The sequence below is a fragment of the Ostrea edulis genome, chromosome 5, assembly GCF_947568905.1.
Source record: "Ostrea edulis chromosome 5, xbOstEdul1.1, whole genome shotgun sequence".
Classification (NCBI taxonomy): Eukaryota; Metazoa; Mollusca; class Bivalvia; order Ostreida; family Ostreidae; genus Ostrea; species Ostrea edulis.
Genome location: NC_079168.1, coordinates 22,542,255 through 22,565,245, shown reverse-complemented (window position 1 = coordinate 22,565,245; position 22,991 = coordinate 22,542,255). Strand labels below are relative to the sequence as shown.

Sequence of the window (22,991 nt, the reverse complement as noted above, 5' to 3'; positions counted from 1 at the left end):
ACATGTAACTCCTGTATAAAATGTACACTGTTCATAAAAATGCTATGTAACGTATGAAATACATGTACATCCTGTATACAGCTTTAAATTCACCGAGTCTCCTGGTTACAAACATGGTTTCTTCTACAAGTCCATTTTAACACAGTTTTAAATTCATGGATTTTATGTCTATTCTATATACATCTACTTCTATATACTAGAAAATGTTTTGGCTTGGGAACAAAAGCACTACAAGGGTAGTTTTATTCTCAAAATTTTGACCTACAGTAAAAATAAAAGTGTATACAATGGCTAAATCCTTGCAAAATAAACCTATCTTACGACACCCACCCATCTGATGCAGCTGCACTACAGTGTATATGTACTTACTTTCTCAATATATGTGTGAACAGACCATCTGTCCATTCTCTAGTGTTGGGATCCAGGGTACCATAGAGCGCTTCTTTGGAAATAGACTGCAAACAAAATACAGTCATTTTGTTGTTATACTTCATCTTTCAACAGAGTATGGGAAAACTAGGATATCACAAAACAATTCCCTTCCCTTCAATTCACTACTGACTACAGTACGTAAATATTCTGCAACAGAAGAGACATACGGGAGAGTTACCCTCTTCATCATTGATATCACACACTTCAGACATCTTCTTGTAATTCTCAGCAAGTTAAGAAACCTTTGACACTTGTCATATACATGTATGATGGACAAGTGCAAATATACTGTACATTAAAAAATCACTATGGGTCTGCCGATGACTTTCAAAGCAAGACAATGTGTAAAAGTATCAGACCACAAATACAATGTGTAATTTTCCTTTTCACAGTTTCAGAATATGTAAAACTTTAATAAACAATTAGAGGGATACTCAATGAGGAAAATAAGACAGGGATGATTCGAATTAGGCCGCAACAACCTGCAAAATTTCAGCAAGAATTGATATTCGGTCTTAGCATGCGACAAAATATCACAATAAAGCCAAATTTCCCTGAAATTAGGAAGATGCTTGCATATCAATTTGCAGTTAAGTTTGTTTCGAAGAGATTTTATAAGATTTCTCATATAAAACTAAGAATTTGTAATGTTGGCTCAATTCTGGTCTCCCAACTAAAATTGACTTTTTCTGATGTACATGTACACAGTATTACTAAGGAACTATAAATTCTGAACATATATTGAGAACTTGGTTACCTTGGGGTCAATCACATGCGCCACACCCTCTGTTCCCTCCAATCTCTCCAGGGCTTTCAGTAACACTTGCCATGCCTTTGACTTTCCACTGCCGCTTGGTCCCACCATCATCAGACCATGATGGAGGTTTGTGATCTGATTAAGCTGCAGCACCTATACAGAGAATAAACATTTGACCTTACCCATTCACACCATTTTGATAAAGAACAAAAATCATCCTTGTGCAATCTTCCAGCAGGGATTGAAATTACATGCAACTAGAAATAATCGCAAAATGTGAGTTGATTTGAAAAATTGTGAGGGAAAACAGTCCACACTCAAAAATTTTAGCGAGTGGTGATTTACAAACCATAATCATCTCATATCCATTTTTTTTTTATAGTGATGCATCATTTGTTAATTTAAAACCTGCACTCAGAATCACACAAACATTAACATGAACAACCGATTTCAACAACCTAATCTACCCGTCTTTTCCTTTTCTATTAAGTTTTTAGAAATTCAGAATGAAATAATAACACATTATATACATGTAGGATCACAAATACGAATGTAGAAAGAAATTGGAAGACTTTAAACCTAGACATGCAGTAAACAGGTGGTAAATTAGTGGAATGAGGGTCAATGTCTGTTTATGAAGTTTTCAAAAAAAAAACATGAAAAAGAGCAAAGATTCATTCTTTTAATTTTAGGTTGTAGGTTTCCATTTTATCCTGTGAATTTTATATCTACAGGCTACATCCAAAATTAGCTTGTGGTAGAAAAGTTAATTTTGACCCCTGTACAGCAGTATAATTCACTTAGTGTATTTGGTTAGATGATTGGTTTTTCATTTTTGAGGGGTTTTGTCTTATATATACATATTTTTTTTTTATAAGAAGGGAAGGGGGGGGGGCTGTAAAGCATTCAAATACCTTAGAAACCCACTGAGACCCTTGTTCATCATCTTCCCCATAGGTGAGGTATTTTTCTTGACACACTTTCTTGATTTCCCGTCGAAGGGCAGTCATTTCAGCTGGCTGATATTGGACACCTGGGAACACATCGGACAGTAAGCTGTATAGGAGTGGGATATCTTCAGCTACCAGCTTGGGCACAACAGTTTCCATAACACTCTGAATCAAAATCTGCCAAAAGGAATGGTGTACAAGTGTTAAAACCATGCACTTCTGCAATCTACTATCATCAAAAAAAGAAACCAATGACAAAAATTGTGTTCTCCAAATACAAATAAATCAATCAAATAGATTTACCTTATATACTATTCTTCGAAATAAAGTCTTTAATATTTAAAAATAAAAACGTCACCTCCTGCTCAGGTAGATTTTCAGCAATAGATCTTTCATCCACATTTTCTCCCCGCTCCAGCATTCCCTCTCGGACTCTCTGGATCTTGTCCCTCTTCAGATTCCCCGCACTGACCAAAACACTCTTCAAGGCTCGTAAACCAAAGTCATAGTGAGATTGTGGAGACAACTGCTCATCACACAGTCTGAAACAAAATACACGGATGTTAAATGCCTGTAAACCACAGTCATAGTGAGATTAAGGAGACAAGAGCTCATCGCACAGCCTGAAACAAAATACACGGATGTTAAATGCCTGTAAACCACAGTCATAGTGAGACTAAGGAGACAAGAGCTCATCGCAAAGTCCTGAAACAAAATACACGGATGTTAAATGCCTGTAAACCACAGTCATAGTGAGATTAAGGAGACATTTGCTCATCGCACAGCCTGAAACAAAATACACGGATGTTAAATGCCTGTAAACCACAGTCATAGTGAGACTAAGGAGACAAGAGCTCATCGCAAAGTCCTGCAACAAAATACACAGATGTACTGTATGATATACAGTATAACATCTCATTCTCAATGATTTGTATTTGTGAATGAGTCTATTTTACATCCCAACCATGAACAAAAGAAATAGACAAACAACGACCGATATTTCCCCGAGAGGATGCTTGCAAATCTCAACGCTATTTCATGTGCATGAACGAAAGGTGTTTTACAATTCGTTCCTTCTAAAAACAAATGTTTATCTACTTCATACCAGCAACTCAACATGTTTGCTGTGCTAAAAATTTGTTTTAGCTGATGCTTACTTGAAGAAAGGAACTATTTTCATTGCTAGTTTTTCTGCCATCCTGAAACCCTGAGAGTACAACATGACTTCAGCAATGAGCTGTCTGTCTGGTTTTGTCATGGCCAAACTTCGGAACAGTTTCTTCAAGTTGTCGGGAAGGTTAGATCTTCCTGCGTATCCGGGATTCATGGTGATGAATACCGCCATGTCCGAGTTCACCTTGACCTGCTTTCCAATTAGTTCTACTACTGTTGAAGCTGCAAATAAGTGTGTGTTGATTCTTATATGCACCTCTAACTGTCGGCACTGTACATGTACATAAAATTCATTACTACTGTCCAAAATTAAAATTCCAAGGAAATTTAAAGGACTTATATTCCTCTTACTCTTTTCTTTCTTTTCAGACATATCTTTTAGAGCTTCCTGAATGGTCTGAATTTGCTGGGAGACAGCAGACAGCATTCGCTCCTCCAATCTATTGAATTCATCAAAACATCCCCAAGCTCCAACCTGACACAGTCCCACAAAGATACGACCCATAGCCTGTGAATGAAATATAAAAGACTTTCATTTTGAACCCGTCATTGTAGTTGATATTGCTATTAGATTGATTTTCAAAAAGATGTATGACGAAGTCCAATTGTGACATATCTGACCTTTGACAAGAAATTTGAAACTGATCATTTATCTTTGACCTTGAACATTCAATTTACCAAGTCTGAGATCTCAATCTTGTATATCACCAAAAATATGGTTGCGGAAACAGAGACAGAACACATCATACACGTACACTGTATGCCCTTGATCTTCCATCTCTTTGCATTCTCAAGTACACTAAGAATTCTGTTCAAACATTTCCTTACCTGGAAGTCAAAGTTCTCGTCACAGTTGAAGACCAACACAAATCTACCAAGTTGATTTCCTAGAGCTTTCACGGACTCGGTTTTTCCAGTACCAGCAGGGCCTGTGACAATATATCAATCAATTAGACTGTTTTTTTTTCATGAACGCAGTATCTCCCACACTATACTCAACTTATATACCATATTGTATAAACAACTGTGGGCAGGCTATACTCCTCTCTGTATACACTTATAACAGAAAGACCTTTGCAAGCCCCTTTCTTACTGTAGCATGCCGAGCGTCATTATTACCCATACCATGGGGTGATAATGGACCATTGGAACATCCTTGCTGGAAGCATGCAGCATTTTTCAAATCTGTGTTAATTCTTTGCATGTAGTTTTGTACATGTATATGTATTAGTGTTTATACATGTAAATCTGAAATTCTGTTAATAACAAGTTACATGTATCAAAACCATCTATTTATGCAATGGTTAAACTTAGCTTACATAGATTCATAATTCTATCAGAGTGCTGATATGATTTTTCTTCACAATTATAATTCTATCAATATTTGAGATGACAGTCATCTCTATTCTGTTCCACACCAAACTAGATGTACTCGGCGTGATCCTGTCTTACCAAATGGCGATCCTCCGAGTCTTGCCTCCAGAGCCTGGGTCATTGTCAGATAACACCTGTCGGTCAGTGGCGTCTGGACCAACTTATCCTGCACACCCAGGTACTCAAAACCATAGTTAAATTTAGCATTAGCCATTTGAATGGACAGTTGTTGCAACACATCTGAATTTTTGGGGTCGAAGTAGAACCTCATCTGACACAACCAGTCAAAACACTTGGGATTGTTCACTTTGTGTTTCACTAACATTCTGGTCACATCTCTCTGGTGTACCAACTCAGTAATCTGTTGAAATAAATTTACAGTGAGACAATGCTGTCATTCAGAAACAGCATAACAAGCATTAAAAGTCCAACAGTACATGCACATGTTTAGCAACTAGTGTTTCCCTGAGATATTTCATGTTCTTGTGGGAAAAAAAAACAAACCAGGGATCCAGATTAACAGTTCTGCATGCATGATGATCATTAAAGTAATAATACTTAAAATCTATCTTATCTTTAGTTAATACAAGTACATGTTCATGTCAGCACCACTTCCTGTACAATATTCTGAAAAACTGCCATACCAGATGTTCCATTTTCTTCCTCCTGACCGGTGGCTGGTCCAGCAGAACGGAGTCGGCCAGTACATTCAGTGTGTTGTCCACCAACTGAAGAACATCACTCAGGGCGGACAGATCCATTGGATTCTTGGAGGAGGCAATACTTGCTAGGGCAGTCTCCACACTCTCAGACCACGACACCTGAGAGGCCAGAACCACTAGCTGGGCCTGAATATAAAATACATTAAAGTTATTTACAAATGTACAATGTACATGAATCTCTGAATGTACTACTGTAGCTATTAAATTATTAAATATTTCTGAAAGTATACATGTACATATCTATTTTCTTCATTAGAATTTAATTCAAATAATGTCTATACAAGAATTGAAACTAAAAACAAAACCAATGCATACTGTACAATCATATTATATACATGTACATGTATTTACTTATTAAAATTTCTTTTACAAATTCTTGAATTTCAAGAATTGTTTACCACACAATGAAAAGATCTATGCTCACCTGATACTTGTCCACCCACTGAAGATACTGATTAGCATCAATCTGGCCAGACTTAAACATAGCAATGTCCTTGACAGCATCTCTTAAAAGCTTGGCCAGTGTCACTCTCATTTCTTTCTCTGTCAGGGTCAACCACTCATTGATCTTAGGGTTGGCAGCGATAGAAACAGGAGTATAGAACACAACCTGTGGAGTAGAAACATGAAAAAAAATAATACACTGAACTCTCAAAATCAGTAACTACACTGAACTCTCAAAATCAGTAACTACACTGAACTCTCAAAATCAGTAACTACACTGAACTCTCAAAATCAGTAACTACACTGAACTCTCTATATCAGTAACTACACTGAACTCTCTATATTAGTAACTACACTGAACTCTCAAAATCAGTAACTACACTGAACTCTCAAAATCAGTAACTACACTGAACTCTCAAAATCAGTAACTACACTGAACTCTCTATATTAGTAACTACACTGAACTCTCTATATTAGTAACTACACTGAACTCTCAAAATCAGTAACTACACTGAACTCTCAAAATCAGTAACTACACTGAACTCTCAAAATCAGTAACTACACTGAACTCTCAAAATCAGTAACTACACTGAACTCTCTATATTAGTAACTACACTGAACTCTCTATATTAGTAACTACACTGAACTCTCAAAATCAGTAACTACACTGAACTCTCTATATTAGTAACTACACTGAACTCTCTATATTAGTAACTACACTGAACTCTTTAAATCAGTAACTACACTGAACTCTTTAAATTAGTAGCTACACTGAATTCTCAAAATCAGTAACGATCACTTTATCAACTTGTATCTTCTCAATACTACAACTACATATACCATATATGATGTACATTGTGCATGTATGAATTTACATGCAATTCAATTGGTGTACAGTTTCCAATGAACAAATTTACAAGTCATGATAAAACTAATATCCACCTCTTCTCCTTCTTTTGATAATAACCCAGTGACTTGTGAGTTGTCTTCATTCAGGGTGATGGTGGCTACACCGGCAAACATTTTCTTGAAGTGTTTCTGAAGTCGACCAACATTTTTACTGTTGCCAATGATCTCCAACAAATCTTCATCTCCAACAAAATAGAATCTGGAAATAATTAGAAAGATATCTTACAGACACATATATATATATTTCATTCAAAAAACAAGCACAGTGCACCAACAGTCCACCTTGACTTGAACCACAGAACTTCAGCTACCCACAATAGTTTACCACAAATACAAGTACACTGATCTTGTTTGAAATCACTCCTTTACCTTGGGAATGAGGCTCTTTCTCTCTCCAAATACTCTCCAAGAGCTTTCTGAATTTTTCCCAGGAGATCGGACAGACGTTCCAACTGTTTCTGGACATTTGCAATGTTCACAACGTCCATCACCAGGGGAGAACGAGTAACCTTCTTCATCAGAGCCAGAAACTCCGTGCTCACTCTGTAATGGAGACATGGTAACTGTGGAGACATGGTAACCGTGGAGACATAGTAACCGTGGAGACATAGTAACCGTGGAGACATAGTAACTGTTCATTTCTTACAAAAGTTGATGCATGAACATCTACTATACACATTGATTCTGAACAGTTAAAGCGTAAAGAGATAATGCCAGAGCTCTGCACATCATCAGATATCTTACCCCTGGAAGCGTGAAGTTTCCACAGGAAGCAGAGCTTTGATGTCAGCACTGCCAGTAAATATGCCTTCCAGGTACACCCATCTTCTCTGTACATCGATCCAAACATCAAACAAGGCATTGATTCGGTTCAATTTGTCTTCCCACGCCAATGCATCCTCCTCAAATTGCTGTAAAAATTAATTGTGTACTGTATAACCTGCTTGAAATTTTGAGTCCACACTGACACTACATGTATAAATCCAAAGTATTTATACATGTAAAACAAAAACACAAAACGAAAAACCCACCATAAACTTATCTTAATTTTCTATCAATTTTATTTTTATTTTTTCTGAAATGCTGTATACTTCATGACTGAAATTAATTCCTTTTTGGTACGTACAATTTAGTTATAAACTGCAATGCATTTGTCAGCTAAGTGTGACAGTAAGGAAAAATAATCAAATAACAACTCCAATGTTTTCCTTTCTAAGCTCTTTTTTTGATCAGTAGTTAGCAATTTTTCTGTGTTGTTTAAGTATGTTGGTTTCTTGGTTAAAGAAAACCATTTTTCACGAGAGGAGAGACGTAAAACACAAAAAAAAACAAACATGTACTATGGTCAAAGGATAGAGTATAAACATACTAAGGCCATCTATTATAACTAATTACTCTATTATAAGTAATTACCTTGTAGTACGGGGACAACTTCATTGCAGTAACGCTGTTAATGTGTTCTTTCACTTTGGTGAAGAGGTCATCCCAGCCCCTGATCAGTCGGCACTTGTTCTGATAGTTCACAAGCTCCAGCTCATAGCTCCTCCACACCTCACTGACCTGTAAAACAGACAATATAGGACTCAGTGTGTCCGTAGTTTGAAAATATTTCTAAACCACAAGTTGCATTACTTTAAACCCATTCTAGAGGCTAATTCAGATGACTGGTATGAACAGATTCCGAAGGTTCTAAAAATGTTAAAAGAAGTACATGTATATGGCTGCAAACCTGTTTCAAGAATTCTTCAAGAGCCATTTCTCCTTGTGCAATAAGAATGATGTCTCTGACAATTGGCTCGTGTCTAACAAGGTCAACATCCCACACGTGCCCCAGAGTGAGGTCAGACAACACCCAGCGTACATTCAGTTTTTTGGTCAGTTGCCTCCAGTGTCTCTCCTTCAGAGCTTCTGACTTCATCTCAACAATCAGAACATTCACCTGCAAAGTTAACATTCACATTTAAATCGTTCAACAACAGAATAAGAACAATAAAATGTTTTCAAATGAATACACATTCTCATACCTTAGCAAATCCTTGCAAGGTTCTTTTTACAAAGTCATACGAAGCATATGTTCTAAGTCTAGATGGCAGCTCCTTCAGTTGGTTCAGTAATCCATCCAAAGACTGTCTTATCTGAAACATTTAAACAATAAACCAGTTAATGAATTGCTTCTGTTACACAATACTTTGCAATAAAAGTATCTTCTCCTTACAACTACATGTATGCATAATAAAAACACAAATTGGTTGGAAGCTTGGATACCCACCTTTCTGGGCTGTACAGACAGCCATGGTTTCTCTTTGAGTTCATCAATCTGTTCCCAGATTTTGGAGAGCTCTGCCCAAACTCCCTTCAGGTCCTGTAACTCTTCATGGGCCACCTGCACTCTCTCCTCGCTGGAACTAAGCTGACCTGTCATCAGAGGTAAACAACAATGCCATGATCAGAACCTAAACTTAAAGCTTCTAACATCACCTTAAAGTATATGTACACTGTACATGCATCTACATGTAATTCAACTTTAGTCAAATAGAATTACAAGTATATTTATATTTGCAGTACATGAAAAAAGGGCAAGATCACTAGGAAGGGTTTTCAAGGGAACTAAATTTCAGAATTCTTGCATCTTTCATCCCATCCCATTTTTATCATGACAAAACAAAAAATTCTAAAATGTTCACCTGGTTCTGAGAGTTCCAGAGCCTCCTTGGCTTTAGCCACATTTTCTCTCTCCTCCTTCAGTCGACTGAATTTTCCCTCAAATATCGTCAAGGCCTTCATAGCCTCATCTGGTTTGAGCTCACCCTTAACATCAAATGAGAACTCATAACTTGCAAACTATATGTCTATCAAACACAGCTAGTACCAAACCACTGCACAAATCCATGTACATGCAAGAACAAAAGCCAACCCTGTCCAAAGACATTACGCATCAAAATTAAAAGGGGGAAATAATCCACTGGATATACAGTGGTTATATAATTGGAAGCAAATGTAAGACCATGAGAAATGCAAAATTGGCACAGAATAATCCCACATATTTTCAAAGCAATGTATAAATCAATTACAGTAGTAAACAAGGAATGCATATTTCAAGGGTATGAAATCAATCGCTAATCCTCTTCACTTGCACGTAAAAGCCAACTGAATTCACAAGAAATGTATACATATGTAAAGGATTCTAAGAGAGTTACTTACATCAATTAACTGTTCAGGAGCCAATCAAGAAATAATATACACACTATTGATTAGATTTCAGAATTTCACAAGCATTGAAGAATGAGATACACGTATAATTTTGTGTTTGGATATTCCTGTATTTATATGTGTATTGTGTGGACAGTCACTGTTAATGTTATAGAGACAATCTTATAAATGATCATTTAACTTACACCAACAGAGTACTGGGTATAGTTGTAAACAGTTCAAAGATATCTTCCTAATACATACACTGTACTTATCTAACAATATACAAAATGAGTTCAATCTTTTCTTTTTTTTTTTTCTTTTTTTTTTACAGCAAATGGGTAAAATGTTTGATTAAACAAAAGAATAACGTTTCATTCCCAATCAACTTACAGCGACAGGTTTGTCTTTGTCCCAGTCAGAGAGAAGGTCCGAGGTCTTGCTCTCCACTACTTTGTCTTCTGACACAATCTTCATCTGCAGACTGGCCACTTGGGTTTGGATGGAGGAGTCTTTCCTCTTCATAATGTCATTAAAGGCCCCCCACTCCCCCTCAATGTTGTCACTGTACAACCAGCTCGTGGGGAACTGGAACCGCTGACGCTCCAAGATCCTCTGTCCCTCTTTGTACATCTACAACCACAGTATAATTATGAAGAAGTCATCTCCACCATGCTATATGCATATCGTAATGTGGCCAATTTAAAAAATATCAGCATGTGCTATATGATTAAAGTATCGTCCATGTAAAATTCTCAGAAATCTTTATTTTCATACTACAGTACAGATGCTGATACAACTGCAGTCAAACACGCTAATAGCAAAGTGCTGGGGACGAACAATTTTGATTCGTTATGAAAGTAATTTGTTATATCCAATGAGTTCATAATACAGTGTATGTTTTAAAATTATAGTATAGGGAATGAAAATCCCTTCGTTGTGAGTGTGACTTCATTATAAGCATGTTCACTGTTACTGTGTTTTACTGTAAGATGATTTCATGCCTACAACCAGAAAAACACATCACGACAAGCTTGATGTCGAAATGGTATTATAAACAAATCTGTTGTAAAAAGAGGCTTACGTTGACTTGTTTTTCCCAGTTTTTCATTCTACGTTTCAGGGCCTGGACTTGAGTGATTAAGCCCACTGCCTCGGATGTGTTAGCTGTGTCAATAGACTGCATCTCCAACTCAGAACGAGACTAAATAAACAAAATGTAAACGTGTAATACACAACCAAACTAAACAAACTACACATGACTGTATAACTAAAAAAATGAGATTAATAGCATAAAAGACACATGTAAGATCAAACATATTTAATTTTACTTACTCCAATTTTCTGATAACGAATTTCAGCAATGCATTTAAGCTACATGTACAGTGTACTACTAGAATTTACTGTCAGAATGAGACTGAAACTAACATTGCAACTTTTATTTAACAAATTAGGGCTTTATAAATAAACAAAATAATGATAATAATAATAAATTAGATTGAAACTAATATTGCAACTTTAATTCATGTAAATATGGACTACACATACCTTAGAAATAGCAGAGTGAAAATCAACCATTTCATTTCCAAGGAGACTTCCAAATTTGCTCAAGACCTCTTTGTGCCAGGAATCATACTTCAAACTCACTTTAGATTGCACCTGAATTACAAATAATGGGCTAGGGTATAATTTTCAGACAAAATATATACAATGCTAAAATTCATTCTATGCAAATTCTACAAGGTAATCATAAACTGTAAACCTGTATGAAGGTTATACCTACCTTTCCGAACTGAACAATAATGGGTCCTATTTCTTTCTGAGTCTCTGATGTGTCAAAAGTTTTCCTTGAAGACCTGTCATTAACAATACATGCATGATTAGTTCAGTTTCATTACCTCACCAGATGAGTTACAGTTGCAATCTTTATCAACTTACTTAATTTCTTCCAAAGTATTTTATCAACTTACTTAATTTCTTCTAAAGTATTCATCCACAACTTGATCTTGATTCCCAATCGACTGTACAGTACATCAGGGTTCAAATCCCAAAGGGACTGGTACCTCAGCCACACCTACATGTAAATACATTGTTTTACAAGAAATTACTTTACAGGGGAAAAAAACCAAGTCATTATGTACTTTATTTCCAATATAGATTTCATTTTTGACCTTGTTTATTGCTACAAAATGTCTGACTGCAGTTCACTGACCTTGACATAGTTATCAAACTCTTTCATCACAGACTGTATGGCCGAGTAGGCGTCCTCCAAGACAATCTGTCCACCAGGGAGTTTTGTCAACACGTTCCTGTAAGTGCTCTCTGACTCCGACTCCACATCCAATCCAACCTGAAATCATCAAAGATACAATGATCTTCAATGTACAGGTACCTTACATTTCATATCTTCAACCTGACTTCTAACACAGTTTGGACAAGCTTAACACCCTCCATGAAATGTTTTCCAAATAAGCATACAGTAACACATGGTAATAGTGATTCTCCAGTGAAAAACAGTTTCTTACCAAAATTCATTATAACCAATAATTTTCTTTTCTCATTTTCCTCTCATAGGGAAATAAATATCACTTCATAATAAGCATGAATTTGTTATAAGCCTCTTTACTATAGACATGTTTTACTGTATCTGGAAATCTAGATCAGCAATAACGTTTACAGCTAACAGATGTCACAATAGAGATACATGCATTTAAGACAAAACCTTTATATAATAAAGCGTGCGACTCCCAAAAAGTAGATCTCTGTACTATTGCTTAACTACGCTTTTGACAAGGAAAAATACGGAGCATGTCCTTTACCTGGTATCTGGAGTGTCTGATTCGAGGCAGGCTTGTAATGACAGCCTCCCAACCAAACAGCTCCTGCATGATGTTGACTCTGGATTCCTCCACCGGCGGGTTGACATAGATCAACTGATTGGTGATTCTCAACTCGTGCACCATGGGCTTAAATACACGGTAATCCGTTGCATCAAATAAGACTCAAACATACTTTTTTTATACAATTAAACGGAACTTAAGAGAAGTGTTTTATTTTAATTCTAGTTTAAGAAATACATGTGCTGTATTTATCAAGTACATAAAGGAATATAATGAAGAGGACTAAACAACTAAGAGCACCTATAAGCATTCCCTTTAGGATTTTCTGACTGCCCCATATACTTAGTCGTGGATTTTTAAAAAATCAATTTTACTAAACACCCAAGTTCCTGAGAAATCATCTAACTCTGACTGAGCAGCACTGCCTAGTCATAAGGACTGTATGCCTAGTAGTAGTACCTTAATGTGTGGTAGTACCTTAATGTGTGGGTCTCCTCCTGGCTTGTGAGCTTGTTTCTGGGGTTCGTCCGTGTCCATTGTGTTGTCCGCAGCTGACTGATCCTTTCCTAGTAAAACCTGTGTCCACGCCTTCAAACCAGCTTCTAGACGTCCAGCCAGTGCTGCCTCAACCTGTCATGTGATTCAAATATTTCATATTAGCTAGCTTGGAAGAAGGTCAAAAATATACTTCTCATCTGTGTAGCGATTCATCTAACTGTATTACAATCAGACAATTTTCAGGAAAACTTTCCTCACAGTCAATGTAAATGTGGTACTTGTTTATGTCCATTTATGTACATGTATGGCAAAAATTCTAAAATTTCAAGGAATTGAATACGTGCCCTCTGGTCAAGCTTGGCGACCCACTGCGGTAGGTTGGAGTAGGAATGCAGACTAAGGTTGTCCACAGCCTTCTGGATCTTTCCTAGGATCTCTGTGAAAACAGCATTACTGTAGGCACAAGTCTCCAAAGCCTTCACCTCTAACTCAATCTCCTCTTCAACAGCCACTAAATCATCCACCTATAAAAAGAAGGCTATCTTATTTTGGATGCCAGGGGATAAAATGTTTTACTTCTTGTGTCTAGTTTCAAAAAAGTGATGGAAACTGCACCTTTTCTTGGAAGTTGTTCTCAGTATCGGCCAGTCTCAGTACATAGGGTTCTAACTTGTAAGATTCCCAGACAAGGCCAACTCCCTACAAAACATGGATTGTATTAGCATGTATATGACACCAAGGTACACTTTTAATGTACAGTAGTTACAAATAATACATGTGATTTTTGGATTCATGACCTTAACTCTTGTACAGATCTTAATTAATGTATTTAAATGTATGTGTCCCATATCTAGATCACTGCTATTCTATAGAAAAGATACAAAACAGGATATGTATATGTACCTCATCAAAGATTCTCAACTACATTGTACATGTATATCTATTAATGACTATAACTTCTCTGCAAATCTCAGAGAAGTAAATAGATATAGCCTATCATTGATGTTCATGTGTATGTATATACTCATCCTACCTCAGCAATGAGATTCTGAACTTCTTTTCTCAATCCAGCGACCAGCAACACAATGGTGATTTGGGCTTCAATCTGAAAATTCCCAACATTTATCATGAAACACCATCTCAACAAGCTGAAGAATGGTCCTATAACTACTACTGTAGATTTATAAGTAAAGTTCTGTTCAATCAGTTCCTTCTCACCTTTTCTAAGGTTCTCTGGTAGGTTTTCACACTTTCGATTAGAGAGATGGCAAATGGATACAGCTGGTTGGCCTGGTGGGCTTTGTTTACAATAGCCAGAGGAACTCGAAATCCCAGCCATCGGAGATTTCTTACCTACACAAGAAAAAAAAAAAGAAATGAAAGAAAGTGTTTACATCTATATAAACCCTTAAATTTTCAATGCTAGAAATGGCAGTGCCTCTATTTTTAACTTGCAGAACATTATAATATAATATACTCGCCTCTTTTGACAGAGCTATGACTTCTGGTTGGAAATTAACACACAGTTTAAGGACATTTCCTTTTCCCATAATCTTAGATTTGAAGCTTTGGACACTGAAAATCCTTCCAGTGACAACCAGTTGTCTTCCTTGAACCTGAAACAAAATATTCCAATGTTAACTTCTATCCTCTTGCATCTTTAAACTTGGCTGTTTCCACATTTTCCATAATTGTTTCATACCCTTCTTTGCCAGTCTTCAAACAGCTCCTGTGTGTTCAGTTTCAGTCTGAAGCTCTCACCATCATTCTTAAGTTGTTGTCCTTCAACGTGATTTTCCCATCCTTTTCCAAGGACTACTTCAACATGGCTCAGCAAAGCATTCAACTGGTGCTCAATCTGAAACAAAGTATTCCGAAAAATCATTGAAATCATTTTCTCTCAATTCTAGGTGTATTGAAGAATTATGTCAAATCAGTGTAGGTGTCAGTGTCTGATATGACTTAACCCACCTGTCTTGACCACACAATTCTTCCCGATACATGAGGAAGGTCCCTGACTTTACTCATCTTATAGGCTGTGCTGTGGATGTACTGAACCTACAAAGACACGGAATGGCATTATTTCCCATATGATATAAAGTACTACACATTCTTTCATTATTAAAAAAAAAGAAAAAGGGACAGCACTTTCTGCCTGTAGCCTGTAAATTACCTTGAATTTCTCGTGGAGGGCTTCAATATCATCTTTGACTCTCTGGATGAGCTGGGTTTGATACTCCCTGATAGCTCCACGGATGTGAGGTCTGACAAAGAGTGCATTGAAGCGGGAGAAGATACGGAACATTTCATTGGCATTTTTAGCTGTTCCGAGCTGGTCCCTCAACTTGGCAGTGATTCTGGTTTCCACTCGATCAATTCTCTCATCATACCTGTGTAATGCAGAATTATCATGTAAATTTAAGACAGATCTAAATAACTACCACTGGTCTGACTCACAAAAATTCACACAATCCCTTTCTCCATATACATGTACAGGTGACTCTTGATGGTTTGAACTTTGACCTCTTGAAATTCTTGAATTCTCAAAGTGAAGTCCCAGTTCAGATTTTTTTTTCTATATAGTGTACATGTAATTAAGCAAATTTACTCTTTATTGCTAAAACTTTCAGTCTCATGAATTTCTTGATCTTTCAAACTAAACCCTGGGTCCCTTTCTACACAATACTATTTCATTATATTTCCCTCTTGAAAACCTGAAGTACCTGTTGTGTATTCAAGCTGACAATCAAGCAGGTAATTAATTCAACAAGGACCTTACATGTACAGGCAGATTGTACTGTTACAATGTAATTTGGAGTTTATACACCTGGTACTTCACAAGTGATATCTTACCTGATCACTGTTTGTGTTAATTAATTAAACAAAGAAGATGATCAATTTTAGCACTGAATAAGGTACATGTACATGCATAAAACATGAACATTAATTTCGAAACTATAATTTTGAAATACCGGGTAATATCAAAAGGAAAGTCCATTTCAGCTATCACAAAATATGAATCAAACCTATCTTGTCAAAAACTCAGTATAGTAAGTATCATTTTACAGCTTTTTAAAAAAAAAAAAAAAAACTAAGTAGTGACATCAATCAGTCTGTTCGACATATATTGGTTGGGATACCGATTTCTGGATTTAGCACTTGAACTCTTGAATCTTTCTAAACTTTTCAGCAGTCCTGTAGACTTCCAAATTATCTAAAGTTATCTGTCCATGTAGTTAATACACAAGTACATGTGTGAGTGTGAGATACAATCTAAATCATTGACACTAAGGTTGCTGGACATCAGAGGAGGAGTGTGGTGTACCTTTTAATGGCCGCTTCCCAGGCATCAGAACCTTCCTTGGACACATCCAAGCCATCAACCACCTTCACATTCTCGTAGGCTAAGTTTACCTCCTGTACTCAGCAAAATTTAAAAAGACAATACCAACACTAGTAGCTTTATGACAAACAAAGCACTATCATTATACACATAACTTGTAATTTCTCATGAATGCCCATTGAAAGTGTTATTCAATTTTTTGTTTCCATGTAGATCGAATGGATTTTCTGATAATGCACATGTATATATATTGTTCTTTGATACATCCTGGTTGTTGCTACATTTGTAAATCAAATAATGACAAAAACTGTTATCATTAAACACTAGAGAGAATTTGTACCTCAATGGCATTGGCATCAGCCACTTCATCCACGAGAGGTTTGATGACCTTGGCATCTGCCTCCTCCTGACCTGGAGTTCCGGCTTGTGTGGGTTTTGTTGTGGTGGTGGGTCGCAGTACACGTACGATCACCTGTCTCAACTGCTCGTGCTGACGACGGAATCTGCAAAAGTACAGTGTCAATTACCAAAAAGAACAATGATTACTGCAAATCCTTCATTATGTCCAACTTATATTTTCCCATTCCTTTTTTGAAAATATACAAGTGAAATATTTCTACTACATAAAATTTTTAAGTTCTTAGTTTTGTGATAATAATGCCATGGCATTATACATGTAGAGTTCTTTGAAGAAAACAAATTTTCAAAAAATTACTTCTTCATTTGGTCTAGTCGAGCCTGGAAGCGTTTGTGGGCGGGGTTAACTCTCCACACCATACGAAGATGCTCTTCTCTCTTCTTCTTCACCAGATCTCTCAGCAGACCCTGGAGTTTTTCATACTCATCATCCCAAGTTCCAAATACCTCAAAGCAAGCTGTCATCACTTTCTCAAACTCCTCATACGGAATATGCATCAAACGACGAGTTCCAAGCACCTAACAAACAAAAAAGAAACAATTTTCAAATAACTTTTTATCTGCAGATTGGTACAGATTGTGATCCATTTGTAAGACAAGATGTCTTCATGCTGTCAAAGGCAGCAGAAATGTATAAGATGGGGGTCTAAACACTGAACTGTTTTATAGACACAAATATTGCTTCATACCTTGAGTAACTGAGAGCTAAGATCTCTTGAGATAGCCTCCACAAGTCTCAGACACCTCTGGATGGGGTATTTTGTTGGTCGAATTTTTCGTAGATGTATAAAGATGGCAGACAGTGCCACGCGAATTCTGTCCAGTTCTGTTGCAGACAGAAGGTCATTGAGAGGGAAGTCCTTCATCAGCTGGTTGTAGTCATTCACGGTTGCCATGGCTTGTTTTAAACCTGTTACAATACACAAACATGAATTAAACAGCCACTATTCAATTTGTTTTAAACATTCAAATCCCAACCACAACTTCAAATTTAAGTTATTATAGCCTTCATGTGTATTTTCAAACATCTCATGAACAGTGTACACTTCGGTCTATACCTGTATCAGTGTCAAAACTGACAGTGGCATGGAATCGTTTGCCATGTTTAAGAATCTCCAACGTGAGAACAATCTCTGGGCTTTCTCTCTTCTCCTGGATTCTCAGCAATGCTCTCTCCAAATTCAACCAGAAACTGATCTCTTGTAGGGCTGTGCCTGAAGCAGGATCCCTGTCCAATTTGGTTACCTAAATTTGAAAGACACTGCCGATTACACTCACAGAAAACCCACTTCTATAACAGTGGTGATTTTCACTGTAGCTTGTTCTGATCTCATTGTATTTATAAACATACACAAACACAATGAGCATCATATGTAAAGTAACAATAGCTAAATATTTCATTTTCAATAGGACACATGTTACCTTTTGAATTTCCCTGATCCATCTATTAACACCACTCTGTAATGCATTCAAAAGTTGTGCATCTTCCACTTTGTCACCAAAGTCCTCTACTTTTGGTTTCCTGCCCTCTTCAGCACATTTCTTGATCACTGTAGACACCACTTGATGAATGGGCAAGTTGATTTCTGGGATATCAATATTCTGCTGAAGGTGAAGCAAGCCCATCTCCAGTTCAGATATCTTCTTTTCTACAGTTGGTGCCATTTTATCTCCATCTCTGTAAGCATTGATTTCAAATTACGCATCTAATATCTGTGTGATTTGTGCAACTTCAATATTGAATACATTTGCACCTCTCTTAAATGATTAAATTGTCCATTGTGAATATGCAGTCTTGACTATCATTAGACCCTAAATGGGATTGCTGTAATATGGTCACATCAAACAAAGAGACTTAATACAGTCCAAGATATCACAGATACTGTGGTATTGTCGAAAATACACAAAAACTGTTCAGATTAAACCCCATCATACATGTGACAAAGTCTCCACAGTTTTAAGTGGACACCAAGTATGCATGATTACCTCACACAACATCAGGGAATTGCTGATGTCTAATAATGTTGCACTTCACTTTGAAAAGTTCACTTTGTAGACTTTATTTATTACCATAAGCAATGATAAGGGGTAAAATGATTTCAATTGCATTATTTTGCAACCATCAAAAAAACACATGCTGTTGCAGCCTTGCAGGATAACCTCTGGGTTCGAGAAATGTATTTTTTTAAATATACATGTAAAAGCTGAGGCGTTAACAGAGGCTTTTATATTTCAAACAACATTCAGAGACCAAGGAGGTATTGTTGCATCATTCATGAAAACAAGAACTTTATTTTTATTCTTCTATGACTCAGAAATATAGAGCCGATCATTTGCACATGCAGCTTCGAATTAGGTCACTTCGTGTTGTCGTGGCAGCTTCAGAAATGGAATAAATGCTTTTTGCTGATGAAAAAGGTGAGATTGTTTTGTCAACTATTTTGAAAGATATTTCGGGTATTTAGTTTAATGTTGACAGGTTATATCAATGTGTTGTAATTATCTGCTCCAACAAAACTACACACACGTGGAAGAGGATTAACTTATCTGTGCATTGCCATACAAGTGTACATGTATATGTATCAGCCTCGTAACACAGATGATTGCTTTTTTGTTGAAAGTCAAATATCTTTCAGTCATTCATAAATTTGCTCGCAACATGCATTAATTAATTTCAATGATAGTGAAATAAAATTATCAATTATCTACTTCATTGTTGCATTAGCAAAATACGAAGTGTAAAAACACTGGGTAGGATCGCAGAAAAGCCATAAAATAGGCTTATATTTAACATTTCAAACCCATATATCCCCGATTTTTCTTGTGGAATTCTAAATTAGAATTTTTAATATGTATCACTGTTCTGATAATTTGTTGATTAATCAACATACATGTGTATATTGGAAAATAATGGATGCAGCATTTCCTTTGATCTCTGCAATAACCATTGTAAAATACTCAATATTTACCAAGATGTGAAATGATAATATACAGTTATTGACTGGGTTCGAGGACAACAGCTGTTTTTTTTTTTTCTCGGGTATTTATCAATGTATCCACTAGTTAAAAGAAAACATATTTTTCGTGTTTCTGCTTTGCATTTTATTTAATAAATTTTGTATTTCATCATCAGTCAAATCAAAGAACATTGCCATTACGTAAACAAAGCAGCAGACCAAGGATCACGTGACTTGCACAGCCAATAGAAAAAAGGCTAACTATTGCCCAGTCAACAGTTCATAACCTGTTGACTGATCAATAGACCACGAGTGTGAGAGTTGGTTTAACAATCAAAATGTTGGTTCTAAATCGTATTGGTTTTAAATAAGGAAAAAATTAAGGTGTATAACAAGGTAGCCTTTTAACCTGAAAACAGGTCAGGGTCATCTATTAGTGATTTATAATCAATTTACCTATGAAGTTTGATGACTATCTAGTTTGATGACTATCTAGTTTGATGACTATCTAGTAAGTAAAGGGTTCACGAGTTATCAGTTTGACAATACATGCTAATATACATGCAAACAGTCCTGAAACCTTTAACCTCATAATCATTAAGGATCATATCCTAGTCACTCTTCTTCAAAGGAAAGCATAACTAAACTTAAAAGGTACAAAAGATCCAATATTCTTTATACTGATATGCTTTCATGCAGTTAAACAAAATACCTCTCTGCTTTTCCCGTTTCCTTAATGTAGGATTTGAAGTAGGGAGACACTGCATTACTGACGTAGGCATGGAGTGTTTCATACGGAGATCCCTCACTAAAGTTCATAACTCTGATCTGTGACGGGAAACTTTTCTCTGCTTCTACTATCTGTCCTCTCTTGATGAGCACCAGACTGTCAATGTACACATGCAGGATTTTTTTAAGTTACATGTTTTAAGAAGTTAGATAGCCAATTTATTCTTATTGTAACATTGTCGAAAGAATTTCTCTATATAATCATGTCAACAAAAATATTTTTTAAAATACACTTACAATCATTTATTCATAATACAGATATATCTTTGCAATCATTTTTATCATTCAATCCAAACTGCAGCATTGAAAAAAAAATATGTTTATGGATTCATCTTTTTGTCTCTAAGGCCAAAAATAAAAATGGATTTGTTTGATGTACTCCAACCGACCCGTCAATTTGCTCCTACCTGATCATTTTTTTTTTCCAGCCATATAAAATATGATTTAAAATTCTCCTTATTTTAAAAGAAAATATAAAAAAAAAAAATTCATAACATTAAAAAAAAAAAAAAAACCAACAACCTACTACCGACCAACCTTGAAAAATGTGGGTCGGAGTACATCAAACAAAAATATTTTTAACGATGGCCTAACTTAAATACCTTGACACCTTGGAACTGGAGTAGTGAACATCCACTGAAAATGTGTATACTGCTGGTACTTCCCCATCTCCCTCTCCAACCTCTTCAGAATCATCTAAATGTAAACAATGTCATCATTCTCAAGTCATTAATAATCAAATATGTCATCCACAATATTCATTCTTCTTCCATTTCACAGCTTTACAAGTGGACTGAAGTGTATTTAAAACATCATCCCAACTATAAATAAAACAACCCAGAATTGGAAACAAATATATCATATGTATGTATGATAAGATTACATCTAACATTTTGATTTTGTTGAAGATATATTATTTATAAAGTGTGCATAGTTTTCCTGATATTAAAATAACTGTTATTGGGGATAAACACACAATTGATTACAACTTTGTACGTTGGTTTATAAAACAGTTACATAATCAGAACTCAAACAGTGAGCAGCTCAAATCTTGATTAGATAAAAGTAGAACTAGTCTTTGTGCAAGACTTGCTACATAGCTACATGTACATGTATATATTTATTTAACAGGTCAGGAACACTTCCCCTATAGCGAGATATTCTCGCTAAAACGCGATTATCCCTCTCTAGCGAGAAATAAACATTACCATAAACAGGTGTTTTGGTGTCTTTATTGAAAATAATGGCAAATCCAGTGCAACGCTGAATAAGCGCAACACACACTCAACATGAAGCAAATTCTTTCTATGAAATTGACAACATAGTGAAGAAATTTCATATCAAAGTTGCTGCGTAAGAGAGAAGCAGTCTGAAATCCAATACACATCGTGAGTGTTTTAGTTTTGATCAATATATTTTCAGAAGCATCCCACATTTTAGCACTTTTTCTTCTTTTCACGTGAAATCTCGCTAGAGAGGGATAATCGCGATTTAGCGAGAATATCTCGCTATAGGGGAAGTGTTCCCAACCTGTTTAAGGCTTAAAAAAAAATCCCATGCATCTGCAATTTTCTTATCTAAGTCATCTTTAAAAAGTAACTTCATTTTCTCCTTTCACTTTATTTTCTTCCTATCTCATTTTCCTCAGCTGATAGTGATAGATACATGGTACGATATTGATTATGATAATAAGTTTGTCGGCCAATGTGATGAGTCATGAAAAAAAGTCGCTCTAGTTTAAAAATAGAAACTTGTTATACCTTTAGTGGACGCCCTTTGGATCAGTAGAACAGGAATTTGCGGGTCTCCAAGGAACTTTTTGATAATTTCAGATGGTCCTTTTTCAAATATAGTAATCTTCAGCTGAGGGGGGGACGAATCCTTGTCCTCCATCAGGGCTGGAACGATCCTCAAAATATATTCAGCAAAGTCCGACAGTTCGGCTGTTGCCTGGACAGGTGCAGCCCGCACCTCTTGGTCCACTGTCGACTCCGCCATTCTCTTTTTCTTTTACTGTCTCTTTATAGCAAGTCTTTAATCTATCAAATCAAATGTCGAAATGAACACTTCGCCAGCTCGGCTGAAGTTCACAATCCGGGCATCTGTAATAGCGATTGAAGAGTTCTATTAAGGGAGATAATTAAGACGGGGAAATATATCATCTCTCATACAGAGTTGTCGATCTTTGTAGTGTGAG

At 36.2% G+C, this 22,991-nt stretch overlaps 1 protein-coding gene across 5 annotated transcripts in view; it reads right to left on the bottom strand.

Moving 5' to 3' along the window:
- Nucleotides 1-22,921, bottom strand: part of LOC125649019 (cytoplasmic dynein 1 heavy chain 1-like) — a 59,049-nt gene extending 36,128 nt beyond the window's left edge. For all 5 annotated transcript variants that reach the window (XM_056164436.1, XM_056164438.1, XM_056164439.1 and 2 more), the window contains exons 1-43: nt 22,555-22,921; nt 21,397-21,490; nt 20,718-20,891; nt 18,471-18,726; nt 18,107-18,293; nt 17,738-17,958; nt 17,347-17,567; nt 16,972-17,134; nt 16,614-16,705; nt 15,462-15,678; nt 15,260-15,346; nt 14,991-15,146; nt 14,770-14,904; nt 14,507-14,641; nt 14,322-14,393; nt 13,904-13,987; nt 13,633-13,812; nt 13,268-13,420; nt 12,770-12,916; nt 12,163-12,300; nt 11,921-12,024; nt 11,734-11,806; nt 11,499-11,609; nt 11,035-11,154; nt 10,344-10,583; nt 9,446-9,569; nt 9,031-9,176; nt 8,786-8,896; nt 8,491-8,700; nt 8,175-8,321; nt 7,506-7,672; nt 7,131-7,304; nt 6,795-6,960; nt 5,833-6,018; nt 5,331-5,534; nt 4,765-5,047; nt 4,141-4,241; nt 3,664-3,820; nt 3,297-3,534; nt 2,498-2,681; nt 2,104-2,316; nt 1,190-1,342; nt 370-455 (exon numbers count right to left, since the gene is read on the bottom strand). In XM_056164436.1, coding sequence (XP_056020411.1) covers nt 370-455; nt 1,190-1,342; nt 2,104-2,316; nt 2,498-2,681; nt 3,297-3,534; nt 3,664-3,820; nt 4,141-4,241; nt 4,765-5,047; nt 5,331-5,534; nt 5,833-6,018; nt 6,795-6,960; nt 7,131-7,304; nt 7,506-7,672; nt 8,175-8,321; nt 8,491-8,700; nt 8,786-8,896; nt 9,031-9,176; nt 9,446-9,569; nt 10,344-10,583; nt 11,035-11,154; nt 11,499-11,609; nt 11,734-11,806; nt 11,921-12,024; nt 12,163-12,300; nt 12,770-12,916; nt 13,268-13,420; nt 13,633-13,812; nt 13,904-13,987; nt 14,322-14,393; nt 14,507-14,641; nt 14,770-14,904; nt 14,991-15,146; nt 15,260-15,346; nt 15,462-15,678; nt 16,614-16,705; nt 16,972-17,134; nt 17,347-17,567; nt 17,738-17,958; nt 18,107-18,293; nt 18,471-18,726; nt 20,718-20,891; nt 21,397-21,490; nt 22,555-22,792 — 6,848 coding nt within the window. In that variant the 5' untranslated portion in view covers nt 22,793-22,921. The remainder of the gene's footprint in view (nt 1-369; nt 456-1,189; nt 1,343-2,103; nt 2,317-2,497; nt 2,682-3,296; nt 3,535-3,663; nt 3,821-4,140; nt 4,242-4,764; nt 5,048-5,330; nt 5,535-5,832; nt 6,019-6,794; nt 6,961-7,130; nt 7,305-7,505; nt 7,673-8,174; nt 8,322-8,490; nt 8,701-8,785; nt 8,897-9,030; nt 9,177-9,445; nt 9,570-10,343; nt 10,584-11,034; nt 11,155-11,498; nt 11,610-11,733; nt 11,807-11,920; nt 12,025-12,162; nt 12,301-12,769; nt 12,917-13,267; nt 13,421-13,632; nt 13,813-13,903; nt 13,988-14,321; nt 14,394-14,506; nt 14,642-14,769; nt 14,905-14,990; nt 15,147-15,259; nt 15,347-15,461; nt 15,679-16,613; nt 16,706-16,971; nt 17,135-17,346; nt 17,568-17,737; nt 17,959-18,106; nt 18,294-18,470; nt 18,727-20,717; nt 20,892-21,396; nt 21,491-22,554) is intronic.
- Nucleotides 22,922-22,991: the final 70 nt, after the last annotated feature.